General features: G+C 53.2%; 8 protein-coding genes across 8 annotated transcripts; 6 read left to right on the plus strand and 2 right to left on the minus strand.

Moving 5' to 3' along the window:
- Position 1: 1 nt before the first annotated feature.
- N7510_004483 (glycoside hydrolase family 92 protein) lies at positions 2-2,809 on the plus strand (the record flags this gene model as incomplete). Its single annotated transcript, XM_056976409.1, has 6 exons — positions 2-113; positions 180-832; positions 887-1,221; positions 1,276-1,415; positions 1,475-2,024; positions 2,074-2,809. The coding sequence occupies 6 exons, from the start codon at positions 2-4 to the stop codon at positions 2,807-2,809; spliced, it is 2,526 nt and encodes an 841-aa protein (XP_056836365.1).
- Positions 2,810-3,075: 266 nt separating this feature from the next.
- On the plus strand, positions 3,076-3,514 carry N7510_004484 (uncharacterized protein; the record flags this gene model as incomplete). The annotated part of the gene is made up of 2 exons (XM_056976410.1): positions 3,076-3,108; positions 3,332-3,514. 2 exons carry the CDS (start codon positions 3,076-3,078, stop codon positions 3,512-3,514), a joined length of 216 nt encoding a protein of 71 aa, XP_056836366.1.
- A 1,278-nt stretch (positions 3,515-4,792) lies between these two features.
- Positions 4,793-6,489, plus strand: N7510_004485 (putative neutral amino acid permease; the record flags this gene model as incomplete). The annotated part of the gene is made up of 4 exons (XM_056976411.1): positions 4,793-5,032; positions 5,089-5,231; positions 5,288-6,338; positions 6,409-6,489. 4 exons carry the CDS (start codon positions 4,793-4,795, stop codon positions 6,487-6,489), a joined length of 1,515 nt encoding a protein of 504 aa, XP_056836367.1.
- A 504-nt stretch (positions 6,490-6,993) lies between these two features.
- On the minus strand, positions 6,994-12,248 carry N7510_004486 (RNA-binding ribosome biosynthesis protein MAK21; the record flags this gene model as incomplete). The annotated part of the gene is made up of 7 exons (XM_056976412.1): positions 6,994-7,430; positions 7,480-8,057; positions 8,127-8,519; positions 8,785-9,707; positions 9,761-10,298; positions 10,352-11,466; positions 11,523-12,248. The coding sequence occupies 7 exons, from the start codon at positions 12,246-12,248 to the stop codon at positions 6,994-6,996; spliced, it is 4,710 nt and encodes a 1,569-aa protein (XP_056836368.1).
- Positions 12,249-12,358: 110 nt separating this feature from the next.
- N7510_004487 (putative proline--tRNA ligase AIM10) lies at positions 12,359-15,599 on the plus strand (the record flags this gene model as incomplete). The annotated part of the gene is made up of 11 exons (XM_056976413.1): positions 12,359-12,469; positions 12,558-12,636; positions 12,689-12,732; positions 12,782-12,872; positions 12,926-13,005; positions 13,059-13,188; positions 13,238-14,615; positions 14,700-14,827; positions 15,009-15,295; positions 15,366-15,483; positions 15,538-15,599. The coding sequence occupies 11 exons, from the start codon at positions 12,359-12,361 to the stop codon at positions 15,597-15,599; spliced, it is 2,508 nt and encodes an 835-aa protein (XP_056836369.1).
- Positions 15,600-15,926: 327 nt separating this feature from the next.
- Positions 15,927-18,591, plus strand: N7510_004488 (uncharacterized protein; the record flags this gene model as incomplete). The annotated part of the gene is made up of 9 exons (XM_056976414.1): positions 15,927-15,931; positions 15,987-16,009; positions 16,060-16,362; positions 16,413-16,455; positions 16,518-16,656; positions 16,713-16,946; positions 17,005-17,594; positions 17,645-17,938; positions 17,997-18,591. 9 exons carry the CDS (start codon positions 15,927-15,929, stop codon positions 18,589-18,591), a joined length of 2,226 nt encoding a protein of 741 aa, XP_056836370.1.
- Positions 18,592-18,958: 367 nt separating this feature from the next.
- N7510_004489 (origin recognition complex subunit 1) lies at positions 18,959-21,385 on the plus strand (the record flags this gene model as incomplete). Its single annotated transcript, XM_056976415.1, has 4 exons — positions 18,959-19,489; positions 19,543-19,734; positions 19,786-19,913; positions 19,966-21,385. 4 exons carry the CDS (start codon positions 18,959-18,961, stop codon positions 21,383-21,385), a joined length of 2,271 nt encoding a protein of 756 aa, XP_056836371.1.
- Positions 21,386-21,626: 241 nt separating this feature from the next.
- Positions 21,627-23,574, minus strand: N7510_004490 (uncharacterized protein; the record flags this gene model as incomplete). The annotated part of the gene is made up of 5 exons (XM_056976416.1): positions 21,627-21,875; positions 21,947-23,135; positions 23,193-23,263; positions 23,315-23,388; positions 23,517-23,574. The coding sequence occupies 5 exons, from the start codon at positions 23,572-23,574 to the stop codon at positions 21,627-21,629; spliced, it is 1,641 nt and encodes a 546-aa protein (XP_056836372.1).
- Positions 23,575-24,372: the final 798 nt, after the last annotated feature.

Genomic DNA, 24,372 nt, shown 5'->3' on the forward strand with positions numbered 1-24,372 from the left:
TATGCATGGACTGTTGCTGTCACTTCTGGCCGGCACTGCGCTGGCCAAAACTGCCATTGAGGACTATGATGTACTTCAGTATATCGACCCACTGATTGGAAGCTCCAATGGCGGTACGTGATCGACTGGGGCTGTGCGCAATAATGATAAGTGGGATAGACATTAATGTGTATCTTTAGGCAATGTCTTTCCCGGCGCCGCACTGCCCTATGGCATGGCTAAAGCCGTCGCCGACACCAACTCGGAGAGCAACCAGGGCGGTTTTGCCTACGATGGCAGCAATGTCACTGGTTTTTCGTCTATGCACGACTCCGGGACTGGAGGCTCCCCATCGCTGGGCAATTTCCCTCTCTTTCCCTACAAAGCCTGCGCCGGCGATACCGTGGATGGTTGCGTCTTCCCCAAGGTCTCTCGCGCAACGCCCTACATCAACGGCTCCGTGAAGGCCAGTCCCGGCTACTTTGGAATCACGCTGGCGTCTGGTGTTCAAGTGGATATGACTGTCTCTCACCATGCATCTCTGTTCCGCTTCCAATTCCCGCCACAGAGCAGTCCACTGATTTTGCTGGATCTCTCGGATCTGTCCGACTCTCGCCAGGACAATGCGAGCATCTCCGTCAACACAGAGCTTGGTCGTATGACCGGTACCGCTCCTTTCTTGCCCAGTTTCGGTAGCGGCGAGTATACACTGCATTTTTGTGCAGACTTCAAGACCCCTGGAGCGACCCAGAACGAAGGTATTCGAGATGGCGGCATCTTTGTTGATGCTCGTGCGAGTACCGATGTCCATGACCTGAAGATCTCCCGCAGTATCAACGGCTACCCGCTTCCAGTAAGTGATAAATGTTATCTCCAACAGTTAATTTTGAACTAAGAACAATACTAGGGAGGTGGATTCTTCCGGTTCAATACCCCACCTGATGGGACAGTCGAGGCCCGCGTCGGAGTCAGCTTTATCAGCCCAATGCAGGCGTGCATTAATGCTGAGAATGAAATTAAGCCCGGGAAATGGGACTTTGACTTTGAGGCTACGCGCCAGACGGCCGTGCAGCAGTGGACCGAAAAAATGGCTCCAATCCGCGTGTCGCGCAGCGGTGTCCAGCAGTCTGTTCTCACCAATTTCTACAGCGGCATCTACCGCACGATGATGAATCCGCAGAACTACACGGGTGAAAACCCGCTCTGGACGAGCACGGAGCCGTACTTTGATTCTTTCTACTGGTATGTTGCCGCAACCCCCCAAGGTATTTGAGGCTTGCACTGACAACTTTCCAGTCTCTGGGACTCTTTCCGTTCCCAGATCCCATTCCTTACCCTCATCGACCCTAGCTCGGTGGCGCAGATGGTACGCTCGTTGATTGATACTCAGCGTCATCTTGGCTGGTTGCCGGATTGCCGCATGTCGCTCTGCAAAGGTATGTCTTCTACGAAGATTCTACAGTTCGGGACTATTTTGACAGCTCTCGGTGTTTAGGATACACGCAAGGCGGGTCAAACGCGGACAACATTCTTGTCGATGCGTACGTCAAGGGATTGACGGACGGCATTGACTGGGAGGCCGGCTATGCCGCTGTCCAAAAGGACGCCGAGGTAGAACCGTATGACTGGTCCAATGAAGGCCGCGGCGGCCTTCAGAGCTGGAAAAGGCTACAGTACATCCCCGTCGAGGATTTTGATCACGAGGGCTTTGGTACCATGACTCGCAGCATCTCACGCACGCTCGAGTACTCGTACAATGACTTTGCCATTTCGCAAATGGCTCTTGGCATGAAGAAGACGGCTGATGCAGAGAAATACCAGAAGTCCTCTGGAGCCTGGAAGAATCTCTTCAAGGCGGACCAGACCTCGTACATGAATAGCACCGACACGGGCTTCAAGGGCTTCTTCCAGCCTAAGTACCTGAATCAAACGTGGGGATACCAGGATCCCCTGAAATGCTCCAATCTCGACACCAGTGGAAGCGTTTGCTCGCTGCAGAACAACGCAGCCGAGACCTTTGAGTCTAGCATCTGGGAGTATCAATTGTATGTCCATCCGCGTTGTAAACTGCGCAGTACTAACATCCCTCACCAGCTTCGTTCCCCATGACATGGCTGCCCTCATCCCTCTCCTGGGCGGCCCCAACGGCTTCGTCAAGCGCCTCGACTATCTCCACGACAAGAAAATCACTTACATTGGCAACGAGCCAGCTTTCCTAACAGTTTACCAATACCACTATGCCGGACGCCCAGCCAAGTCCACCGCTCGCGTGCGCACCTACATCCCTGACTACTTCTCGCCGACGCCCGCTGGCCTCCCCGGAAACGACGACTCTGGCGCCATGGGCTCCTTCGTCGCCATGTCGATGATGGGCATGTTCCCGAATCCCGGCCAGAGCGTGTACCTGATCACCGTGCCCTTCTTCCAAGCCGTGAGCATCACCAACCCACTCACAGGCAAGGAAGCCACCATCCGCGTAGCCAACTTCGACAAGTTCAACTCGCTGAACAACACCGGCGGCGCGGGCTTCATCCAGTCCGCCACCATGGACGGCAAGCCCTACACCAAAAACTGGGTCTCCCACGACTTCTTCACAGAGGGCCATGACCTGGTTCTCGTCCTGGGTCGCAATGAAAGTACCTGGGGTACCGGCGCCCAGGATATCCCGCCTTCCCTGTCTGATTCGTCGTCGGGGACTATGGGCGCTCGTTCTCTGGACGATACCTTCGATGACTTTGGTTTCAGCGATGCTGTCGTTGGTAGGAGACATGCTCATCTTGGTGCGCATGCTCGTATGGCTCGCGATGGGAGCCACTTCCGGGGGGTTTAAAGTCTTCGATTCTCACTGTGTCTGACTTGATGTCTATAACACTCACTTCAGTTCTTTGTATTCAATCATATCTTTACTTTACCTTTCGAGCCTATTGGGGCTGACTGGGTAGTTGCTTCTTAAATGAGTAAAGCCACATTATTGTTCTGTGATTAGTGAGGGATATGTAGTGTTTGGTTGTGGCAATATGTAGATAGGCAAAATGCTCGAATTGGCATTTTTAAGCATGCACAGTCCAATGTACAGTCCAGACAGCTATCACGTCAATGGCAGTTATCTCTGGTTACTGCAGAGAGCAGGTATCGGCAAGGCCGATCGCTACCGACCAAATTAGGAAATCCACCAACAGGGGATGTGGCAGGGCTTCTAGAAGAATACTACATGGCAAGTCCAGGCCGGGCTGCTGGACCCCAAAATCCTTGGAGGGGTGTAAAAATACGATTCCGAAGCTTTCTGCGCCTCTAGAACGGCCCCTGTAACGGTGATCATGGCATCGATTCACCTTAACAAAAAATTAGGTAGGATGAGGCCATCGCGGTGGAGTCGCACGTCAACTGTAAAACGGGGCACCTGGTCAGCGAGAACGCGAATCGAGCGTTTCTAGTGGACCGGGGCTACCCAGGGGCTCTGCAGATGGACATTGTCATCTCGGGAAGCCGGTCCAGCCGGCCAGTTCAACACCTGGATAACTACATGTATTCGTGAATAATGCCTGATATGTCAGGCGTTCAAATTACGTGAGCTCCGCTGCACGTGGTCGGGACAAGCCCTGAACGGAACATCAACCGACCGACAGGAACCGAAGCAAAAAGTAACCAACTACTCCCGTCTGTCGTAGTTATGGCCGGCTGCTCGGACCTTCTAAACCCATTTTGTCCAGCCCGATCCGCCTCTAGGTCTCTGCCTCGTGTATGTCTGGGGGATGCGCAACAAGAGATTACGATGATCCATCCATCCCCCAAGGATCCGCCCTACCGCATTCAGGAAAGCACCTCATCGGCACCCTATCAGGGATCGACAAAAATGGTGCTCCATCCATTCCATGTTTCTCGGGCCCCCGAATGCTGTTCTGACTCCAGTTGCGCCCCCCCCCCCCTGTTGTTCATTCGATCGCTTGCGGGGCCAATGTCTGGACGCCACCACGTAACTAACTACACTCCGTAACAGTCCATCAATTCATGGGGTGGGGGCTGACCGGACGTGCACCAGCACGAGTTGCCCCTTGCCGTGAGCCAGGTGGCCAACCCGCAGCTCGGAACGCCCGACTATGTACTGCGAACGAGTCGAATAATATTAAAGGTCGGGATGGTGAGATTGGTTCCAAGAGTTATGCCCCCATAGGAAGGCGGAGCCGGGCGACCTTGGCCCGGCCGAACGCTACAGCCACGGCTGAGGCTCGAGAGCACCGCCTATTGCGGCAGAGTATGGATGCTCCATCACGTCATGGCGCTTTTGCCCGGCCTCGTTTTTTCATTTTTTCCATATTTTTTTATTTTCTGCGCCAGTGGAGCCAGGTATTATCGTAGAGTATCTAGCATACCCATAATCACCATTAATTACCCACCCGTAGTGACGTCGCCCGTATCTGCTATACGGGCAACGGCGACTCAGATCTGCAGCTCACTTTTAATTAATCATTGTTTCCCTTTTTCGCCTTTCTTCTTCTCGTCTCTGTCTTTGTCTACGCCCTCTTCCAATATTGTCGGCCATTGGTATACCCTCAAGCCGCTCTAACACAGCACTGACGACATTGCCCCATTGTCCGGATCCGGAATTCAACATCACCATCCACCCCAGGTGAGTCGACTTCCACCTGGTGTTCTTTTCTCTAGGCCTCTCACTCATGAGTTACTCACGCCCTCAGTTTTGTCCTGTTCAAAGTAGTACAATAGAGTGGTACATGCATACCAGGGCCCTCAACAACGTTTCTTTCGACTCTACCGAGCACCGTCAAGCACGGTTCGCCCGGTCGTTAAGACAAAAATGGCTTTCAACAACATGGACCTTAGCAATGGAGACGACCGCCGCGATGACCCGGCCTACAGCGACAAGGACTTGTCTAAGCTGAAGGACTTGGACGATCTTGAGAGCCAGGGCCGTCGCCGGAGCTCGCATCACCATGTCACCACCATTGACTCGTCTTCAACGTCCGAGAGCGTCGGTCGGCAGATCGAAATGGAGTCGGAGAACAGCATCAAGTATCGCACGTGTAGTTGGCAAAAGGTCGGTGTTCCTCGATCCAAGAGGTGAAACTAATGAACGCTGATGGTGTTACATAGACCGCTGCGCTGCTCTTTTCCGAGTACATTTGTCTGGCTATCATGTCCTTCCCGTGGTCATACTCCGTTCTGGGCCTGGTGCCCGGTCTGATCCTCACTGTTGTGATCGCGGCTGCTGTGCTGTACACTTCGCTAATTGTCTGGTATGTTCTGTTCATTTTTGAGAAAATTTGTGCGGATGCTGACCCATGTGCAACAGGAAATTCTGTCTGCGCCACCCCGAAATTCGCGATGTCTGTGATGTCGGCCAGTATCTGTTCTGGAATTCGAAGATCGTTTGGTGGGTAACGGCGGTCATGTTCCTCTTGAACAACACCTTCATTCAGGGCTTGCACTGCTTGGTGGGTGCCGAGTATCTCAACACCATGACCGACGGTGCCGTTTGCACCATCGCCTTCTCCTTCATCATGGCGATGATCTCGTGGGTTTTCTCCCTGCCGCGGACGTTCAGTGCTCTGTCCAGGATTGCAACCTTTTCGGCCTTCTTCACATTCGTCTCGGTCATCATGGCGACCGTTTTTGCTGGAATCGAAGGGCAACCCAACAAGACTGGCTACAAGAATACAGGACCGGCGAAGTTCCTTGTGGTCGCTGCGCCTGGAACCGGCTTCGTGAACGGAATGAGCGCCTTCCTGAACATCAGCTACACCTTCATCGGCCAGATCACCCTGCCCAGCTTCATCGCAGAGATGAAAGAGCCCCAGGATTTCTGGAAATCGGTCACCGCCGTCACCATTGCCGAAGTCATCGTTTTCAGCTTGGTAGGCGCGGTCATCTACGTTTACACCGGCCAATACACGCAGGCGCCTGCTTTCGGCTCGCTCAGCAATGAACTTTACAAGAAAATTTCTTTCTCGTTCATGATTCCGACGCTCATCTTCCTGGGTGTGCTGTATGCCTCTGTCTCCGCGCGCTTCATCTTTTTCCGCATCTTCGAGGGTACCCGCCACAAGGCCAACCACACTGTCGTGGGCTGGGCCTCGTGGGCTGGAATCCTCTTTGCCCTCTGGATTGCGGCCTGGATCGTCGCCGAGGTGATTCCGTTCTTCTCAGACCTGCTATCGATCATGAGCTCTTTGTTCGATTCCTTTTTCGGATTCATCTTCTGGGGCGTTGCTTACCTGCGCATGCGGTATAACGACCACGGCCCCCGATTCTATGCGGTGCGCGGTATTCGCGGCTGGGTGGGAGCCATCGTCAACGTCATCTTGATTCTGACTGGCGTGTTCTTCCTGACTGGTGGCACCTACGTAAGTCTCTTTGATTTGTGCTTTCAATCGTACATGTTTTGGAAAATGTGCTAATACTTTTACCCTGCAGGCTTCCGTTGAGTCAGTCGTTATCAGTTACAATAATGGTGCATTCGGCAAGCCCTTCACTTGTGCCAGCAACGCCATTTGAGCGCGACTCCCGCTGGGCGGGAAAATAAGGCTCAGTGATTTCGATTCGTCCATGCATATATATCCTGGAGTCGATGGAGCAGCACTCTCGGCCCCCCCTCTTCAGCAGCGCCTAACGACGTGATTGATGACCGAGACAGAAAGAGGAGGTTCATGTATTTATCATTTGATTTTTTTTTTTGGTTCTTCTCTGGATCTGATTGATGGATCTGGAAGGGAGTATGATCTACACCGCAGGATTAATGCTGGTTTCTTGCTTTTCTTTTTGATTATTTGGCACGAGATAAGAATACCCATGCCATTTCGTGCAGGTATATTTCCCCTCGGGGAACCCGGAATAGACCGACGTGTTGGACGTCACAACTATCTATATCCTACTCTCTTGTAACCGTAGTATATACTTTCAAGAAAGACACAGCATTGAATATAAAGATGAAATGGTATATACACAGAATGTCACGCTTCTCCTTGCCGGACATGTTCTTAATCTAGACGGCATTCGACTCTACTGAGGGCGATGGAACTTGCTTTCCACCCAGGGCATGCTCGTAACACTAGCCTTGCGCACCTTATTCCGCACCTTTATGCCGAGCTCCGTGCCCTTCTTGTGCAGTCCGTTCTTAACGTATGCCATGGCGATATTAGCACCACCGAGCGAGGGACTAGGCAGGCCAGAGGTGACGACGCCGACCTCGACCGGGTTTGACGGGTCAGCAAGGTCAACAACGACGGCGCCTTCACGAGCAGGGGGGCCCTTTTCAATGATCAGACCGACACGACGCTGGGCGAGAGACTTGGGGCTGGCAATTTGGGGCAGAATCACCGAGGCGCCGTTGAAGCCGGCTGTCGCGGCGTCACGACGGTCACGACCGACGACCCAGCCCAGGGCCGCGGCGGGCGGAGTCTGGGCGGTGGAGATGTCGTGGCCGTACAGACACATGCCTGCCTCGAGGCGGAGGGAGTCTCGTGCGGCGAGACCGGCCAGACGAACGTGGTCCTTGTCCTGGAGGAGGAGCTCCGTGACCTGCTGCGGGAGAGGAGGGAGCACCAGAGCTCGGGATGGAGATCTCGAAGCCGTCTTCGCCCGTGTAGCCCGTGCGGGAGATGAGAAGCGGGTGCGCGGTGGCAGAGCCATCGGGCAGCGTCAAGTGCAGTTCACGGCATTGGCCAAAGTACAGCGTGCTCAGGTCAACCTCGGCCGCTGAGGCACCGCCCGCCGTGTAGATGAGTGGTTGCAGGATGCTTGCTGCAAGCGGGCCCTGCAGCGCGACCAGCGCGCGGTCTTCAAGGATGTCCCATTTGATACTGTCGGCGCCGTGCTCCGCGCGGTAGGCGTCGATTGCGGTCTGCAGGAAGGCCAGGTCCTCGGTGCGCCGGCCGGCGTTCGTGACGAAGTAGAAGGAGTCTTCGCCGCGGCGGGTGATCACCGTGTCGTCGACGATGCCGCCAGTGCCTTCTTCTAGGAGGCAGGATAGGGTCGAAGTGTTCGGGGACAGCTTGTCCAGGGATGATGGCGTCACTTTCATCAGCAGGTCAAGGGCGCCGGGCCCGCTCAGGTGGTGCTGGACCCTTTTGGAACTTTGTTAGCCATGCCTCGCTCGCTCGTTTCTTGGGAGTGTTTTGGGCGTGGACGCTTACATGTGGCTCACATCAAACAAACTGGCCTTCTCGCGCGTCCACATATGGCTTTCGACATGGCTCAGATCTGCATACTGCAGCGGCATGTCGAATCCGGCAAAAGGCACCATCTTAGCTCCGTGTGCCACGTGCAGGTCATACAGTTGCGTCTTGCGCAGCGGCTCGCTGGAGTTAGATGCATATCGGACGGTTTGAGCAGAGCGCGTAGGAGCTGCAGCATACACCAGAGAGTTTCTGGCGGCGGGCACGCGAGGGACAATTGGTCGCACAGAGCCCGACGCAGAGGAGAGCTCCCGCCGGAGCAATGTGGAGCTGATAGAAGCGCTGCGGGGAGACTGCAGTGAGGCAGCTCGCGAGGCGACGAGGTCGACGCCTCGTCGGAGAGAACGGACGCTGGACATGATAGATAAAGAGATACTGAGGGAATTGGATTGATCGGAAGAAGGAAAGAAAAAGAAAAGAAAAGAAAACGGACGACAGCAGCAACTCCTTCTTGTTCCGACCGGAGAAGAAATGCGATCGCGGGAAAGTCACGTGGAGATACGGATTCCGCGGTGATTAGGTCAGCCTCTATAGATTGTCAAGCTTGTAGGACGGACACAAATTATACAAAATGTAAGATGATATAGACAATGATAATAATAGTGAGACAAGTTACATGCCATCGTCCTCTGCATCCAGCAGCGCCGCATAGTCCTCCGCCGAGGCAAAGGTCGGCAGGTGCTTGAGCTTGCGCCGCTTCTTGCGCTCCGACGTCTTGTCGTCTGGCACCTCCACCCCACCCAGCTCCATATCCGATGGCAGATCCTCGTCGCTGTCGATAAAGGCCTCGTCGTCCGAGACATCCATATCGAAGTCGTCCTCGTCTTCTTCCTCTTCGTCCTTCTTGGCGGACTTCTTTGAGGGCTTGGAAGCAGCCGGTGGAGGCGGCGACACACCCTCGAAATCACTGACTTGGTCCATATCTTCGTCTTCGGACGCCTCGTCGGACTCGTCATTGAAGATAACGCCACCGTCGTCCTCGCCGTCCTCATCATCTTCATCCTCGTCGAACGCGGACTCCAGATCATCCATATCCAGATCATCATCGGTATCGTCATCAGCTTCCAGCTCAGGCCGCGAGTCAACGAGAGCCTTCCAGATCTCCGATTCGTTGTCACTGAGACCCTCGGCATCCTCTTCATCGCGATCAACGGGATCAGCAGTACCCTTGCCCTTCTTAGCGCGTGCCTTATCCTTGTCCTTGTTAACGCGGCTGAAGTATTCGTGGAAGAACACATCTTCGGCAGCGACATCGTCGGCCTTCTTCTTCCAGAAAGCCTCAGTGTTGAGTGGGAGAGATTTCTGCGTCGATTTGTAGGCCTCAACCAGTCGGTCTGCGGCATCACCGCCTGCGAGAGGCTGCATGATCGAAGTTCCCCGGGAGGAGGTGGTGGCCTTGGGAGTGCGGTACACGAAACGGTCGAGGAAGTGGGTCAATGTATGAATGGTGAGGTCGGGCTTGCCGCTCATGGGCTGGTGTTCCAGGAGATGCGCGGCGTTCACGGAGACAGAGGGGTGGAAGTGAGATGTGTAGGGGAGCTGGGAAACAATGTTAATAACTTCGGTGCTGCCAGGAAAACATAAGAACATACCAATTCCCAAAGACATGTCTTGTCGGCATTGCTGTGCTCGGGATCTCTCTTGCGAGGATCGTACCCATTCGTCGGCTTCGATTTAGTTTCAGCAATCGGAACCGGCTGCTCATCATCTTCATCGGGCATATCTCGGAAGTTCTCTTCGCCGTCACTTTCGTTGTCCTCCGGCTGATCGACGAGAGACTGAAGGCCAGTGAAAGTCTTCTCCAGCTCGCGGATCAGATAGAAGACACCGCAGACGAAGGCAGGTTGATGCAATCCGAGCACCTGGACAAGCCGCTTCACAAATGCCTTGACGCGACGTACGTTGACGTCGTTTTTGAGGGCCTTGAAAAGAAGATTGAGGTAGAGCGACTGCTTCGAGGAGGTAGCCACACGTGGGTCGAGCAGGGACTCGTACAGAGTCCGGTAGAACCGATCTCCGCCAACTTTGTGGGATGCGGTAAGTTGTTGGATCAGCATAAGAGCCTGGATGCTCGTGTTGAAGTTTGACGAGTGGGTGATGCGAAAGAGGGTCTCAAGATGCTTCGACATGCTAGATGAACAAATTAGTGCTGTGGTTTTGAGTAATCAAGCAGGAAAATATACCTTTCAGAATCCGAGTTAGTGAAAGGATATGCGCGGTTGACACCTGTCAACACACCCGAAACCAGCTTTTCTCGCATTTCATCATCCTGAGCTTCTCCCTTTGCAGGCTGGTTTTGGCGCTTGCCTTTGGGACCCTTCTGGCCAGGCTTGCCCTTGGGCGCCGGTTTGTGCGGCTGGGTGGGCTTCAGCAGGGCCACAAACAAAGAGAAGTAGATGTTTAGCAGCTTAGCAGCAACCTCCTCCTCTTTGAGACTCAGGACCGTCTGATTCAGCGTGATGATAGCATAGTACTTGGCATGTTGGCTCTGGCCGGGTCGGAACAGCACCTCTTCCACAGCGCTGATGATGGTCGGCTTCATCAACGGATGGGCCTGCTCAAGCTGTAGCAGCAGGTACGATGCTCGGGAGCCAATCTTCTTACTCGGGTCTCCGAGCTTGTTGACCAAGAGCCGTAGCAGATTGGATTCCTGTTCCGGCTTCTCCTTGAGCAGCTCGTAGACATAGCTGACCGCGCGAGACCGAGAGAATTCGATTTCATCGTTGCACCAAGTCTCTAAGATCTTGAGAATCTCGAAGAACTGCTCCTTGAGCATATGCTCGTACGCCCATACAATCAGGTGGCTCTTCTGCAAACCACCGGGGAGCGGGTCTTGCTTTCCCCAACGACCGCCGGCTCCTTGAAAAGCTGCAACAAGGGACGGTTGGTTTGCAAATGACCTCAGTCGCCGGTTGCCAGGCAGAAGAGTACCCTGGGCGAACATATCTTTCAGCGAACGCAGAACTTCAACGGCTTGTGCACGGCTGCGTTTGCCCCCCAGCGTAATTAGAGTCTCCAGAGCCTTAGTGTTATGCAATGGCGACTCCTGCACGGCGAGAGTCAAGGCAGAGATCTTGTCGCTCAGGGTTCCCGACGACATGATGGTGGAGTAGAATTTGTGAGAAGAGGAGGCCAATGTTTTTTGGGCTTCTGCATACAGGTCGTTTTCCTCTTGCAGCATTTTATTGGCCAAATCATGAATGCGGTCGATCAAATGCCGGGGCAAATCGTTCATTTGCTTTGTGTAGGCGATTGAAGGAGGAGGAGCAGCATACCAGTCAGATCGAGGAAGAACGGCCTGTATTTGATTAGTATTAGCATGCTGGCTTGACAATGTAGGACGACATCACTTACGAGCTTGGCATATTCTTTAGGAACTTTCACTTCGGGAGCAGTTGGCTTCGCCGGGGCGTCGTCGACATCGGAATCTTCTGGCTCGCTGCTGTCTTCGCCGTCCTCATCCTCGCCCTCGTCTTCGTCTTCACCCCCCTCATCCACTTCTTCGTCGGCTAGGTCTGGCGGCACGACTTGTCCGGCCGCCTCCAACATCTTCGAGAGCTCCTTTCGCAGAGAGTCTTCGCCGCTCCCGTTCTTCGATTTGGACGGGGCATCCTCGACCTCGGACTCGGAGTCGACACCAGCGAGAAGTTCGAAATCTTCCTCAGTGCCACCCAGAGCCAAAATTTCCTGACGCAGTGTATCCTCTTCATTATTCTTTGCCGGAGCATCCGATTTCTCCTTCATGTTTTTTCCGCCCTTCTTCTCCTCTCGCGCAATCACTTCTCCATTGCGATCGCGCTTCTTGCCCTTTGCAGATCCTTGGTTCCGGTCGGTTTTTTGCTTCTCTTTCTTCACAGGAGCCTCCACAGCAGGCGCCTTTGCCTTGCCGTTATCTTTCGCCTTTCCTTTGCCGGATTTCTGGTCTTTCAGGCGTTGTTCGATTTTTTGTCGGAGACCTGCAAAGGCGCCCTCGTCCAGATTGGGTACATCGGGTGTCTTTTGACTAGCGGGGGCTGCGACCGCTGCTTCAGAGTGAGACTCATGAGCGTCCGAAGAGCGCTTTCCCTTGCCTTTGGCCATGGCGTGGGTGGTTGCGTTGACTTGGGCGAGTGAAAAGAAAAAAAAGATCGAAATTTGCTTTATCAGCGACGCTCGGACCAGTGCGATAAGCCTCTCCAACAACGCGTGACATGCAACACTTCTTCTCTTCTTTTGCTTTGCACAATTGGTTTGTAGACGATTATTCCTTTCTCGATGTCCGCTGGGCTTCGTCCCTCTCTCACATCGAGACGATGGCTGGTGTTCGCCCACCGGCGCGTCCGGCATTGCGGCCTCCATGTAACATCCCCCGAGCTAATCCAATGAACTCCTATATTCTAACCGTCACAGTATGACGGCCGAAGCCGAGCGTCGAATTTCTGGATTCCCACAGGGGGCATCAAGAAGCAGTCAGCCGATGGTGGAAAGGGTGTGCCAATTGTGACCCCCCGAAGCATTCTCAAATACTCACAATGTACCAGAGGATGCAAACGATCTTTTGATTCGAGGTGGCTTCTTGCGCCAAGTAAGCATTCTGGTCATGCGGCCCTGGACTCTGTCTGACATGGTTCTAGGCCTACTCGGGAATCTTCCATCTTCTACCTCTAGGGTTGCGCGTGCAGGAGAAGGTCGAGCGTCTCATCGATAGGCATATGCGCTCATTGGGTAAATTAGATTCCATGTCGCCTTTTTCAGCCTAGGATACTAATGAACACCAGGTGCATCAAAAGTATCCTTGTCGTCATTATCATCGCAGGAGCTATGGGAGCAATCTGGCCGCCTGAAGGAGGGCTCTGAGGTAAGCCTCAGTTCTGCTTTTGTCGGAATCACTTCGCTCAAAGTGCGGTCCAGTTATTCCGGTTCAATGACAGGAGAGATACACGCTTTCTCCTCGCGCCAACACACGAGGAAGAGATCACAAGTCTCGTGGGGAGCCTGACAACGTCGTACAAGAGCCTCCCGCTACGAGTATATCAAATATGTAAGATTACCTCTTCCAATGCAAATGAGGGATACTAATGAAACCTCAGCGAGAAAATATAGAGACGAGCCTCGCCCAAGACAGGGACTTCTTCGTGGGCGAGAGTTCGTCATGAAAGACCTCTACACATTCGACTACAACGTGCCAGAGGCACTCAAGACCTACGAGTCGGTCAAAACCGCCTACATGAATATGTTCAATGAGCTGAAGATCCCATACCTTGTTGCGGCGGCTGATTCGGGCAACATGGGCGGCAGTCTGAGCCACGAGTTCCATTTTCTCAGCTCTAAGGGCGAAGATCAGGTGGTGAGCTGTTCTCACTGCGACCATGTGTATAACGAGGAGGTTGCAGACGGTAAAACGCACATTTTCCATGAATCCGAGTCCTCTGAGCCTGGCTTCCAGACCGATGAGGATACACCTGTCGCAGGTGGACCAACCATTTCAACTGGCATGTGGTCGGCCATCTCTCATGACGGGAACACCCTGCTTCGAGGCTGGTACCCCAAATTCTCAATGCAGAATAATTCCTCAGAACCCGTGGAGCGACAGGTCAACTCTCACGCTGTCAAGGCGATTGCCACCGCGGCCGGAGTCGATCTGGATCTCAGCGTGGAGAATCCGGTGCACAAGTGGACTGCTCACGCTCAGTCCCATAAGTCTGCTACCCAGAAACCACGCGTGCTGGACGTATATGACTCGCAAGTGCGGGTATATCAGCGTCCACCACTCAGCGATCTCCTCCAGGAAGCCGGCTGCACGGCTGCTGATATTGAATACTCGATGCTGGACCGATTCCCCGGCACCGACAACAAGCTCAGCCTGGTCCGGGTACATGATGGGGACAAGTGCTCGCATTGTGCACATGGGTCATTGACGAGCCACGCCGCCGTCGAAATGGGCCACACATTCCATCTGGGGACACGGTACAGCGAGGTGCTTCATGCGTCCGTGACCGTGAACCCGGCTGTGCTGGAGGGATCCCCAGAGTCTGGAGCCCGCCCGTCTGCGACGGAGCAGATCGTGCCGATGCAAATGGGTTGCCACGGCATTGGAGTTTCGCGCATGATTTCAGCGGTAGCAGACCGTCTTGCAGATTCAAAAGGCCTCAACTGGCCCCGTGCAATGGCACCGTACGAGGTCGTGGTCATCCCGGGTAAAGGACTGGATGCTGTCGCAGACCAGGTGTACGACTGCCTGACGTCTCCGTCGTCGGCCCCGGTGGATGCCATCCTCGATGACCGGGATAAGAGCATGGGCTGGAAATTGGGCGATGCCGATCTGATTGGGTATCCAGTCATTGTAGTTGTTGGCAACGGATGGAAGAAGCAGCAGACGCTGGAGGTGCAGTGCCGGCGACTGAACCTGCGTGAAGACGTGCCATTGGACCGGCTATCGGAGTTTGTGCAGTCACTTCTGGCGCAGATGTGAGAGTATTTTTCTGGCGCATAGAGCATGTATGATGAGCGGTCCATGTACAATACCCATCTCAACTTGAGTCCCGTTTATAGTGCGTGGCATTTCTATCCTCGCTCCACTCACCGCCACACAACCCTATTGCCACTACTTCCACTGTCCATTGCGGGACGATCTGCTTCAGACCTCCCCGCGACAATTCCACACCACACCCCGGTGATGCGTGGGAGATAGATACTCATTCTACTAATTTCTCGACACCCTCTTACCCCCTGCAATCAACACCCCACCACCCAAAATGTCTGCATCAAGCTCAAGCGGTGGAGCTCCTCCAGGTTCAAGCAAGACTCCCTCCCATCCCAGTGTCGACGGACATCCAGCCAGCTAATATTTCAATCCCACAGTCAACCTCGCCTCCCTCTCCGTCCCACAACTTCGCTCCCTCCAAACACGCCTTACCTCCGAACTGGAACACCTCACCTCGTCGCACGCCAAGCTGCGCGCCGCCCAGGCCAAGTTCCGCGACTGTGTGCGCTCGATCAACGACGGCGTCGTCGGGTCTGCGAATAAGGGGACGGCAGGTCGTGAGGAGATTCTTGTCCCGCTGACGAGCTCGCTGTATGTGAAGGGGACGCTGGCGGATCGGGAGAAGGTGCTTGTGGATGTTGGGACAGGGTTTTATGTTGAGAAGGTGAGTGAATGAACTAGCTCGGGGACGGGAAGGAGAATTAAAGTCCATGGCTGATGATGGATGTGCATAGACACCTGCCAAGGCTACTGCGTTCTATGAGGAGAAGGTCAAGGGACTGGAGGCCAATTTGCAGGATCTGGAGAAGATTGTGCAGGAGAAGAATACCCATCTGCGGGTCACGGAGGAGAGTGAGTGTTTCTGCTTTCTTCAGCCTATCGAGCTCCATACTGATATCATTCTAGTGCTGCGACAGAAGATGCTCAGTGGGGAAGCGGCGCCAGCACAGGCAGCGGCCGCAGGCTAGATACTGGTGGTGTTGGTTGAGATCGATAGAAATAAAAGCCTTGAACAATATTGTTGTCGAGTGGTTGTCAGTGCCTTCCTCATTCACTGCCAGACTACCCTTCCTTCCTTCCTTTCTTTCTTTCTTTCTTTCTTTCTTTCTTCTTCTCCCACCCAACGTCTTTTCCTTCCACCCTCTCCCCTTCCCATCCTCTCTTCCCATCTATCCTCTTTCTCCCCTCCCCATCCTCCTCACTACTCTTGCTCCCTCCTTCTCTCATGGTGGGCTCCCTCCCACGAGCCTAAACCCTGGTCCAGCGTGGTTCTTCCGTGCTCAATAGTGGTAAACATGGAGTGCGTTTGCCCTCAGACCCTGATCTCATCCAGACTCAACTGAAATCCGCCACAGGTACGAGCGGTCTGCAGCAGAGGGTAAGTTCACTTTACCTTTCAATACGCCGCTTTGTTCATCCATGCCACAGGGTGGTCGCTGCCTTATTACGGACGTGAGAACCCAGCGGCTGGCAGTGCTCCGACTCCTGCTCCAGCTCCAGCCCCAGGTCCAAAGACCAAGACAGCTCCCCCCAACCAGGCCCGCAAGATCATCCCAAAGACCACCTCTGGAAAATCCCGAGGTGTGTCCCAGCCCACAAGGGGACTTCGAGTTGGCGCAACTTACTACGCGCGTCGTGGGTCGCAGCAGGCCCCCAGTCGGCGAATGGTCGGTGATGTGTTCCGAGACTCCCCTGCGAAGTCAAGATGGCGTGCTGGGATGGAACCCGATGGTGAGACCATTCCTTCGCTTGCCGATCGTCCACCCTGACTCCCGAGCCAGGAGAGATGAAGCTCCCTGATGCCTTTGGCAGGATCAGACATGCGTAAATAGCCCCCCGTCAACGACCCTTTTATCTTGCCTCAGACTGAACAACACATGCACCAGGTTTGTAACTACTGTTCGATCAACCGCTCCCAGCAGAACTGCTGGAAGGTCGTCAACTGTCAATTGGCGAGCTGATGCATTTGATGCCATCTCACACAAAACCGGTGCTTACGTGCTGCCGGCGAATTACGGCGATCAGGTACGTAAATATGCCTCGTCTGCTCTTCAGAACATGTCTTGATATTTCACGACCAGGTTATTCAAATCTGGGGTGGCTACGGCGAGGTGACTGCAGCGAAAGAATTGCTCCAAGCAGTGATTACGAGGTGCATGGAGCCCAAACTCTCCCTGAAGCAGCTCGGATACTGGTCGCGGGTCACTGCCTACAAAGCAGACAGGGAAAGAGATGTTGACATGCGGGCAAAGCGGCTGCAAAGACTCCAGGAGCTGCGCAAGGCGCCATCGCTGCCAAATGAATTCGAGGTCATGGTACGAGCCAATACCCCAAGAATCATTATTTACTTGACAATAACCGGCATCCGACCAGCTGATGTTCCTATGGCCACCCGACGGGCCTGCAATGAACGGTGTTCTCGGTGGACAACTCGAGAAGCTGGACAACATTCGGACGACTTTAGACGTGCATGTCTACCAGCAGCGACACATGCCCAACTACATCTGCGTCTCCGCCCATGACAAAGCAGTTCTTCTTCAGGTCATTGAGTTACTCTGCATCATCTGGAGGGAGTTCAGCACCAAGTCGGACGTGCGGCTCAAGTTATACTTGGTCGAGCCGCCTTCGCCCGCCATCATGAGAACAAAGATTTTTCTAGAAAAGAGTTCGCGGGTGGCACGACCTTTTCTCCATGGGGGTGAGCTCGGTCGTGATCAGATACGACACTGGAGCAACGAACATTACCTGATCCTGCTTAAAAACGACTCTCTCCTTCTGAGAAATCTTCAAAAGTCCCTGGATACAATCTCCATCATTCGTGGTCATCTCAAAATGCGTGTTCATTTCGGGACATTTGTGCTGGATGAGTATCGTCGATCGGAGAAGGGCGAGAGTTCGTATGAGTTCCAAGAGTTCCAGAACATGATTCTTCACGAACAGGCGAAGGGGCGACTAGTTCCGGGGTATGTGCCCCCTTGACTTGGGAGCCACACAGAACTAATTCCTTCTTCAGCCTCCAAGTTGGTCAAAGCGAATTACTGGATAGGTGTCTTCAGGCCAGCGAGTTCCTCGAGCCGCTGAATGCACCCAAGGACTTCAAATCTCTGGCAGAAATCGAGCCTACACACTCCGCATATTTCGAATTCCCTGGCAACAACAACACTGTCCTGTGTCTTGAAGCAGAATTCCTGAAAACCTGGGGAGCCCGGCGCTTCGAAGCCGGGCAGTGCCGGTGGTTCAAAGCCGACCGGAAGGAGGAGTACGGCAATCGGCTCCCCCTGCAAGTGAGTGTGATTGACTTCGGCAGGTACGTTCAAAATCTCGGCCCCTTCTTCCATTGATCAGAAGCTCACACGGTACCGTAGATCAGACTGGCAACTTGAGATCAAGTCGTTCGAATTCCATGATGCCGATTCCATCGGTGGAGCCCTGAGAGCTTTCATACGGTCGATCAGATTCCAGAACCAACAAGCTGTCCAAACCATTGCTTCCAACCCGCGGCGAAATGTCCACTTCATGGCGGAAGCACCCGTGTCGAAAATCGTCGAGAAAGCTGCCCTTCGCTTCCAAGTGAAGGGTACTCGCTACATCTTCGAACTGGCCCGCTTCGATGCGTACATGCCACTCAAGACGAAATTTATTGCGATGGGTAGTGAGTTTATGGTACCCCATGTCCACTGGCAAGAAAAACCAACTGTGTCCTGGGCGGCTTCGGTGTTCGCCCCAGAATGGGACAATGTCCTCGGCGAAAATGCCAACCTCCGACCAGGAAATACTGTGGAGCACAGGGGAAACCTATCGGCTTTCTTCCCTCCAGGTGAGGGCAGGGATGAGGATTCAGGCTTCTGCGACTTCCTCACTGTTGTGAGGAAGATCGCGGACATGTTGGGACCTACCCAGCATGTTGAGCAACAATGCAATGGAGATGTACTTGATACTGATCTGGGAACGCTGTTCTGAAAGCTGGTTCGACTGAGCGCGAAGACGTCGGTGGGGGCTCACAATTCGGTGTCTTTGTTGGGGTGAAGTAGACATGGTCAAATTTGACATGGTTCTCGGAACCATCATGTTCGCCATTGTTGAGGACAGGACTCTCGTCCAGGCCTGGCAGGAGTGTGTGGAATTGTTAATTCGGCTACCAGCAGTCAAGTTTGCATGCTTTAAATTGAATGTATTTCTTCTCGTGTTCTTGATATTGTAGGCCTCAGTACCGAGGCATCAACACTAAACCGAAACAGGAGTAAAGTGGACAAACGCGTCTCGTCGCCGGGATTCTGCCAACCTCCCTTTCTCTTCGATTCCAGAATTCCACTCCACCCCAACAAAAATGGAGGAGGCCGATCTGAAGGAATCCCACCGGCGCAATGCCCAGCAGTGGATGACCAAGGGCGCCTTGGTACGCGACGACTCGGACGACGAACTGGGCGACGAAGACCTCCCGTGGGATTGGATCTACGAGACAGAAGAAGCAGAGGCCAAGGACGAGCCCGAGGCTACCAATGGAAGCCCAACCAAATCTGCCCGTCGCCGCCGCTCCTCCCGACCTGCACGCAAACAACGAACAATCGTCGGCGCCCGCATGGGCACCTTCGAGTGCAGATTGGGCCAGGTCATGCTGCTCAAGTCCCCCGAGGCCGGAAAGGACTGGGCGGGCATCATCACGGAGTTTGTGGAAGAAGAGGACGACGAGGAGGAGGATGGTGGGGTGCTCAAATGCGCCAATATCATGTGGTTCGCCTCGCCGGATGAGTTCATGTCAACTCGCAACAAGCGCCGGCCGGATGTGTTGCCCAATGAGCAGTACCTCACTGCGGATTTCAATGTCAATCCTTTGACATCAATCAATGGCAAAGCGAATGTTATGTCGAAGAACGTCTTCTTTGCGCGATACCCTAATGGTACCCCCCGAAGGGGAAGAATGAGCTCTCGGAGTACAACAAGTGCATAGTCTGTCGGAGAGGTGTGAATCAGGTGCAGGGGAGGTACACGGACGAATTTGTCTGGGAGGATGTCTACCAGGAGGATAAGATCTTTAATCTCATTACGATTATCAAGGATGGTCTGAAAGCGGCCCGGAAGCGCAAGACTGCCGACGACACCGATGTAAGTCAACCCGAGTTGAGGAGGATTGATTGAAACTAATGGGTTTTACAGTATGTTGATGTCAAGGATGAGAATAGTATGGCTCCGACTACGCCTCGGAAGAAGCAGAGACTGGCCTCGACGAATACCACCCCTCGATCCCAGCGCAAGAAGGCCTTGACTACGCCCACACATAAGAGGTATGGGATACTTCCTTGTATTATGACGAAACCTGACTGACAACGCTGCTAGGATTGTCGTCAAGAAACCACTTGAATTCACTCCACTGGGCACTCGTGTCTTGGAGCCCTCGCATTTTGCCTCTCCATATAAGCAAGCACGCACGCTACTGCATGTCTCGACTGTTCCTGAATCGCTGCCATGTCGAAAGACCGAATTCGACACGGTCTACAATCATCTCAGCGCCGCCATTATGGAAGGCACAGGGGCTTGTATTTATATCTCCGGCACGCCAGGAACAGGCAAAACGGCCACCGTGCGCGAGGTCATCGCGCAGCTCAACTCCGCGGTGCTTGCAGAGGAGATGGATGACTTTGTCTTTGTGGAAATCAACGGTATGAAAGTGACCGATCCGCATCAATCGTACTCTCTGCTCTGGGAAGCCCTGAAAGGAGATCGAGTATCCCCTTCACATGCACTCGATCTTCTCGAACGAGAATTCTCTCACCCATCGCCCCGTCGTGTGTCCTGTGTCGTCCTCATGGACGAACTGGACCAGCTTGTTACGAAAAACCAGTCGGTCATGTACAATTTCTTCAACTGGCCCGCTCTTCGCCACTCGCGGCTCATCGTCTTGGCCGTTGCCAACACGATGGATCTCCCCGAACGAACCCTCAGCAACAAGATCTCCAGCCGTCTCGGTCTCACCCGCATCACCTTCCCGGGATACCGACATACCGATCTGATGCAGATCATCAGCACCCGTCTCGCAAACGTCCCCGGCAACATAGTCGACCCAGACGCCATTCAATTCGCTAGCCGGAAAGTCGCCGCCGTGAGTGGTGACGCGCGCCGCGCGCTCGATATCTGTCGGCGCGCTGTCGAAATCGCAGAACAATCAGCCGACAAAGACGACCTCGCGATCGACACCGCAGGGCCCCTGCCTGCAACGCCTTCCAAGACACCAGCACGGCAGAACAAAGCACCCGCCGAAAAAGGAAAGCCCGGTCGTGTGACCATCGCCACTATCAAGCAGGCTATCCACGAAGCAACCTCCACCCCACTGCAACAATCTCTCCGCTGCCTCCCTCTCTCCGGAAAACTGTTCCTCGCCGCCCTGCTAGCCCGCGTGAAGCGGACAGGCCTCACAGAATCATCATTCGGAGATGTCCTCGATGAAGCGCGCCGCATTGCCGACGCCGCTGTTGCTGTCGCAGGCGCGGCCGGCGCAGGCGTAAAGGGTTTCCTGCTAGGTGAGGGCGCCGGTTCTCGTGTGCGAGCATTGGCTTTTGCAGCTATGGATCTGATGAACTCTGGCGTGCTGGCTCTGGAGCAAGGCTCCGGATCAAAAAATTTACTTGGCGGCTCGACGATTCCGACGAGGGGAGATCGCAGCAGTAAAGTGAGGCTGAGGGTTGCGGCGGAAGATGTTAGGGCTGCGTTTCGGGAGGATATCGAGGCTAAGGGGTTTGGATTGGGTGTTGAGAACTGATGTTTCTAGAGTGTTTTTCAAGCATTGCATTCCTTGGAGTTGATGCCTATACTTTAAATAGGTCCTGTGTATTACATTATCGCACGATCGTCTATGTTGGGCTCGGTGGTGAGACACTGATCCACATCTTCTAATGCAAATTGTAAAATACATACTGCGTGCCGCTTTAGAAGGAGGAATTAGGATAGTGTAGGCCATCTATTTACAAGTCTTCGTCATTGTCTTGAAAAATATTTTGGAGCTATGCTTTTCGCGAGTCAATTTGCTTCTCAGCAAAATGGCGGTACCTTGCCGCAGATTTGACCCGGAATTTTCGACCGAAGAAGACAAAAATCACAAGTGCCAGCAAAATGATACTGACAATAACTGAAAACGAGATGTAGAATCCAATGATCCCAGCCGACACAATCCAAGGAGACAGTGCGAAGACGAAAATCGTAGAGATGGAATTCCGAATGAAGGTGACTCCAACCATTGAGTCGGCAATAATCTGTATTTGTTCCAGGGAGTCAGTTTCTCGCCTGCAATAGATAAAACATTCCGGAATGCGCGCATACGTACCGCTGTATATGCATCCGTGAGGTAAGTCAAGCTTATGCTGCAGGCTGGTGTTGTGCCAAATCCAACTAGACCCAACCCAACAGCCAGTATCGGCCAAGCTTGGCCGTTGTTCAGTCCGATGCCGAACATGAGGAGACCCGCAGGGACAAATGGGGCAAACATGAGAATGACCCATAATCGCATCTCGGGTTCATAGACACCCTTGTTTCGCTTAGAGAGGTAGATGATAAGATGGTCACTCAGTGGTCCACAAATGACTGCTGCCAAAGCTGTACCGATAAACGCTGGAAGACCCATCAAGCCAATTTCAGCCGCGTTGAAGTTGTAGGGTGGCAGGGTCATCCAGGATGAGTAGGTGGTGATCGTCACGGTAATACTCGCTGTCATGAACCCATACATCAGGCCGACATAGCCCACCGCAGGGAAGAAAAACAGCATCAGAAATGGCTCATACATATGTTTGGCCACCTGTGAAAATGAGATGGGTGACACGGACAAGAGTGCAAGCTTATCCTTGTAGCTCTTTCTTGGGATCGAATGGTCAACGCTGATTGCAGTGAGCTGCTGTTCTGAGCGGCATATCTCGTTAAGCTTTTCCAGATCAGCTTCCTCAAGATGCATCACGTTGGTGCCAGATATATTCTTGGATTCGTGGTCTCTGGAGGTGCCGTCATTCCCGACAGTAGCAGCCGAGAATTTCGTTTCCTCATAGAGGAAAAGAAAAGCGAGAAATCCAGCACCAAAAAAGATGGCCATCCACCACCAGACCCAACGCCAGCCTTCAAATATGGTGATGTAGCCAGCAGCGATAGGGGCAATTGACACTCCCATAGTCAACATCAGGAGATAAATACTGTTCATGAGCCCACGCTGATGGACAAAATAGACGTCCGCAACAGTCATCTGTACCATTGTCTCGGCCAGAGCAGCTACCAGGTTGCTAATGGCATTGATAAGCAGAAGACCTGCTACTGTTTGCATTTTGGCGGTCCAAATACTCATGCCCAATTGGATCGCAGTGCTCATCAGGTATACCGGACGTCGGCCATACTTCAGCGCAAATGGAATGAGCAAAAGGCCGCCAAGGGCAAGAGTGCCGCAGCCAATAGCATAGCTGTCGTTCAATATTGCGTAACTGAAGCCCAATTGTCTGTTCATGGGGCCCCAAGTGACGGGAGCACAGTCAATGCTGAAGCATAGTTCCTATCAGCAAGATTTCTTATAATGCGCCCCCCATTCCACTTACATTGCAAAGACCATGAATACGTAGAAGGATACAAGACCGAAGTTGAGATGTTTGCGCCATGGAGACCAATTCTATTCATCGTTAGAACTGACGAAGCTATGTCGAGACTCAGACGTTCTCACCAATGGGTCATTTGGATTCCTGCTCGGCTGCGGTTGTAGAATAACTGCATCAGTTGCATTTGGCTGTTGAAGGTCTGTTGAATGATTAGAAAATATCCTCAATTTCTAGCGGGCTATATTTAGTTGACTGGAGGTTTCGAAGCCCCATAGAACTACGAGGAATAGACATGGCCTTGGAAAAAGCGAGGTGATGTATATTTACCTTCAAGTCGAACGGTGCCTGGTGGCCACAGCAAATCTGAATCAAGACTTGGTGCCATTTTTGGCTTGTATTTTGCACTATCAAGACGATTGAGATCAAATTTAAAGAAGAAAAGGACAAAATACTCTCAAACAACCACCAGCCACGGCGGTTATACTGTTGTCGCACAGGCCTACAGTCAGTACATATCAACTCGCGGAAAAAGGAGAGCGCGGTTATAGAGTTCGCCTCCGCATTGTAAGGGCCGAGACTTTTCATGAGAAACAAGGCTGTGGAAAGTTTAAGTTCGGGGCCTTCCTAGTTTAGGAAATGGATCGAATCATCTGGGCTTTTTTTGATTGGCACTGAGGAGAATGATAAAATGCGAACCAGTCAACCCCGCAATCCCTCGACCTAAGCGTCCTACCCCCAAATCATGGCATGGCAAGTTCACATCTCTCTCGGTCTCTGCGCGGTCCGGCGATCCGCCTATCGGGGTTTCGGCGTTTCAAGCCAATCGTGGAATGAGATAATATTGGATAACCCCTCAATTGGTCGAAGCTCACGATCAGTTCTGTGGACTCGAAACCAGGGGTACTGGGGCCGAGCGGAGCAAAAATCTGGGGAGACTGTGAGATGGCACTGAGACTGAGCGAGGAGAAAGATGATTGGTGCGGTAATTCGTCCATTTGAGACTTTCCGCTGAACCCATTGTTGTCCGAGAAGAGCGGAGCATAGCTCTGTCGTAACGGGCAGTTTTAATAGTGTTGGCTATAATGATAAATAGATGGGAATCCGTTTAACGGTTCGAAAATCCGCATAGACTTTTTGATCTTGATTTCTCACATCCCAACTGTATTCAACTGTATTCAAGTTG

Source organism: Penicillium lagena (genome assembly GCF_028827675.1).
Source record: "Penicillium lagena strain IBT 129212 chromosome Unknown utg000002l_segment0_segment0, whole genome shotgun sequence".
Classification (NCBI taxonomy): domain Eukaryota; kingdom Fungi; phylum Ascomycota; class Eurotiomycetes; order Eurotiales; family Aspergillaceae; genus Penicillium; species Penicillium lagena.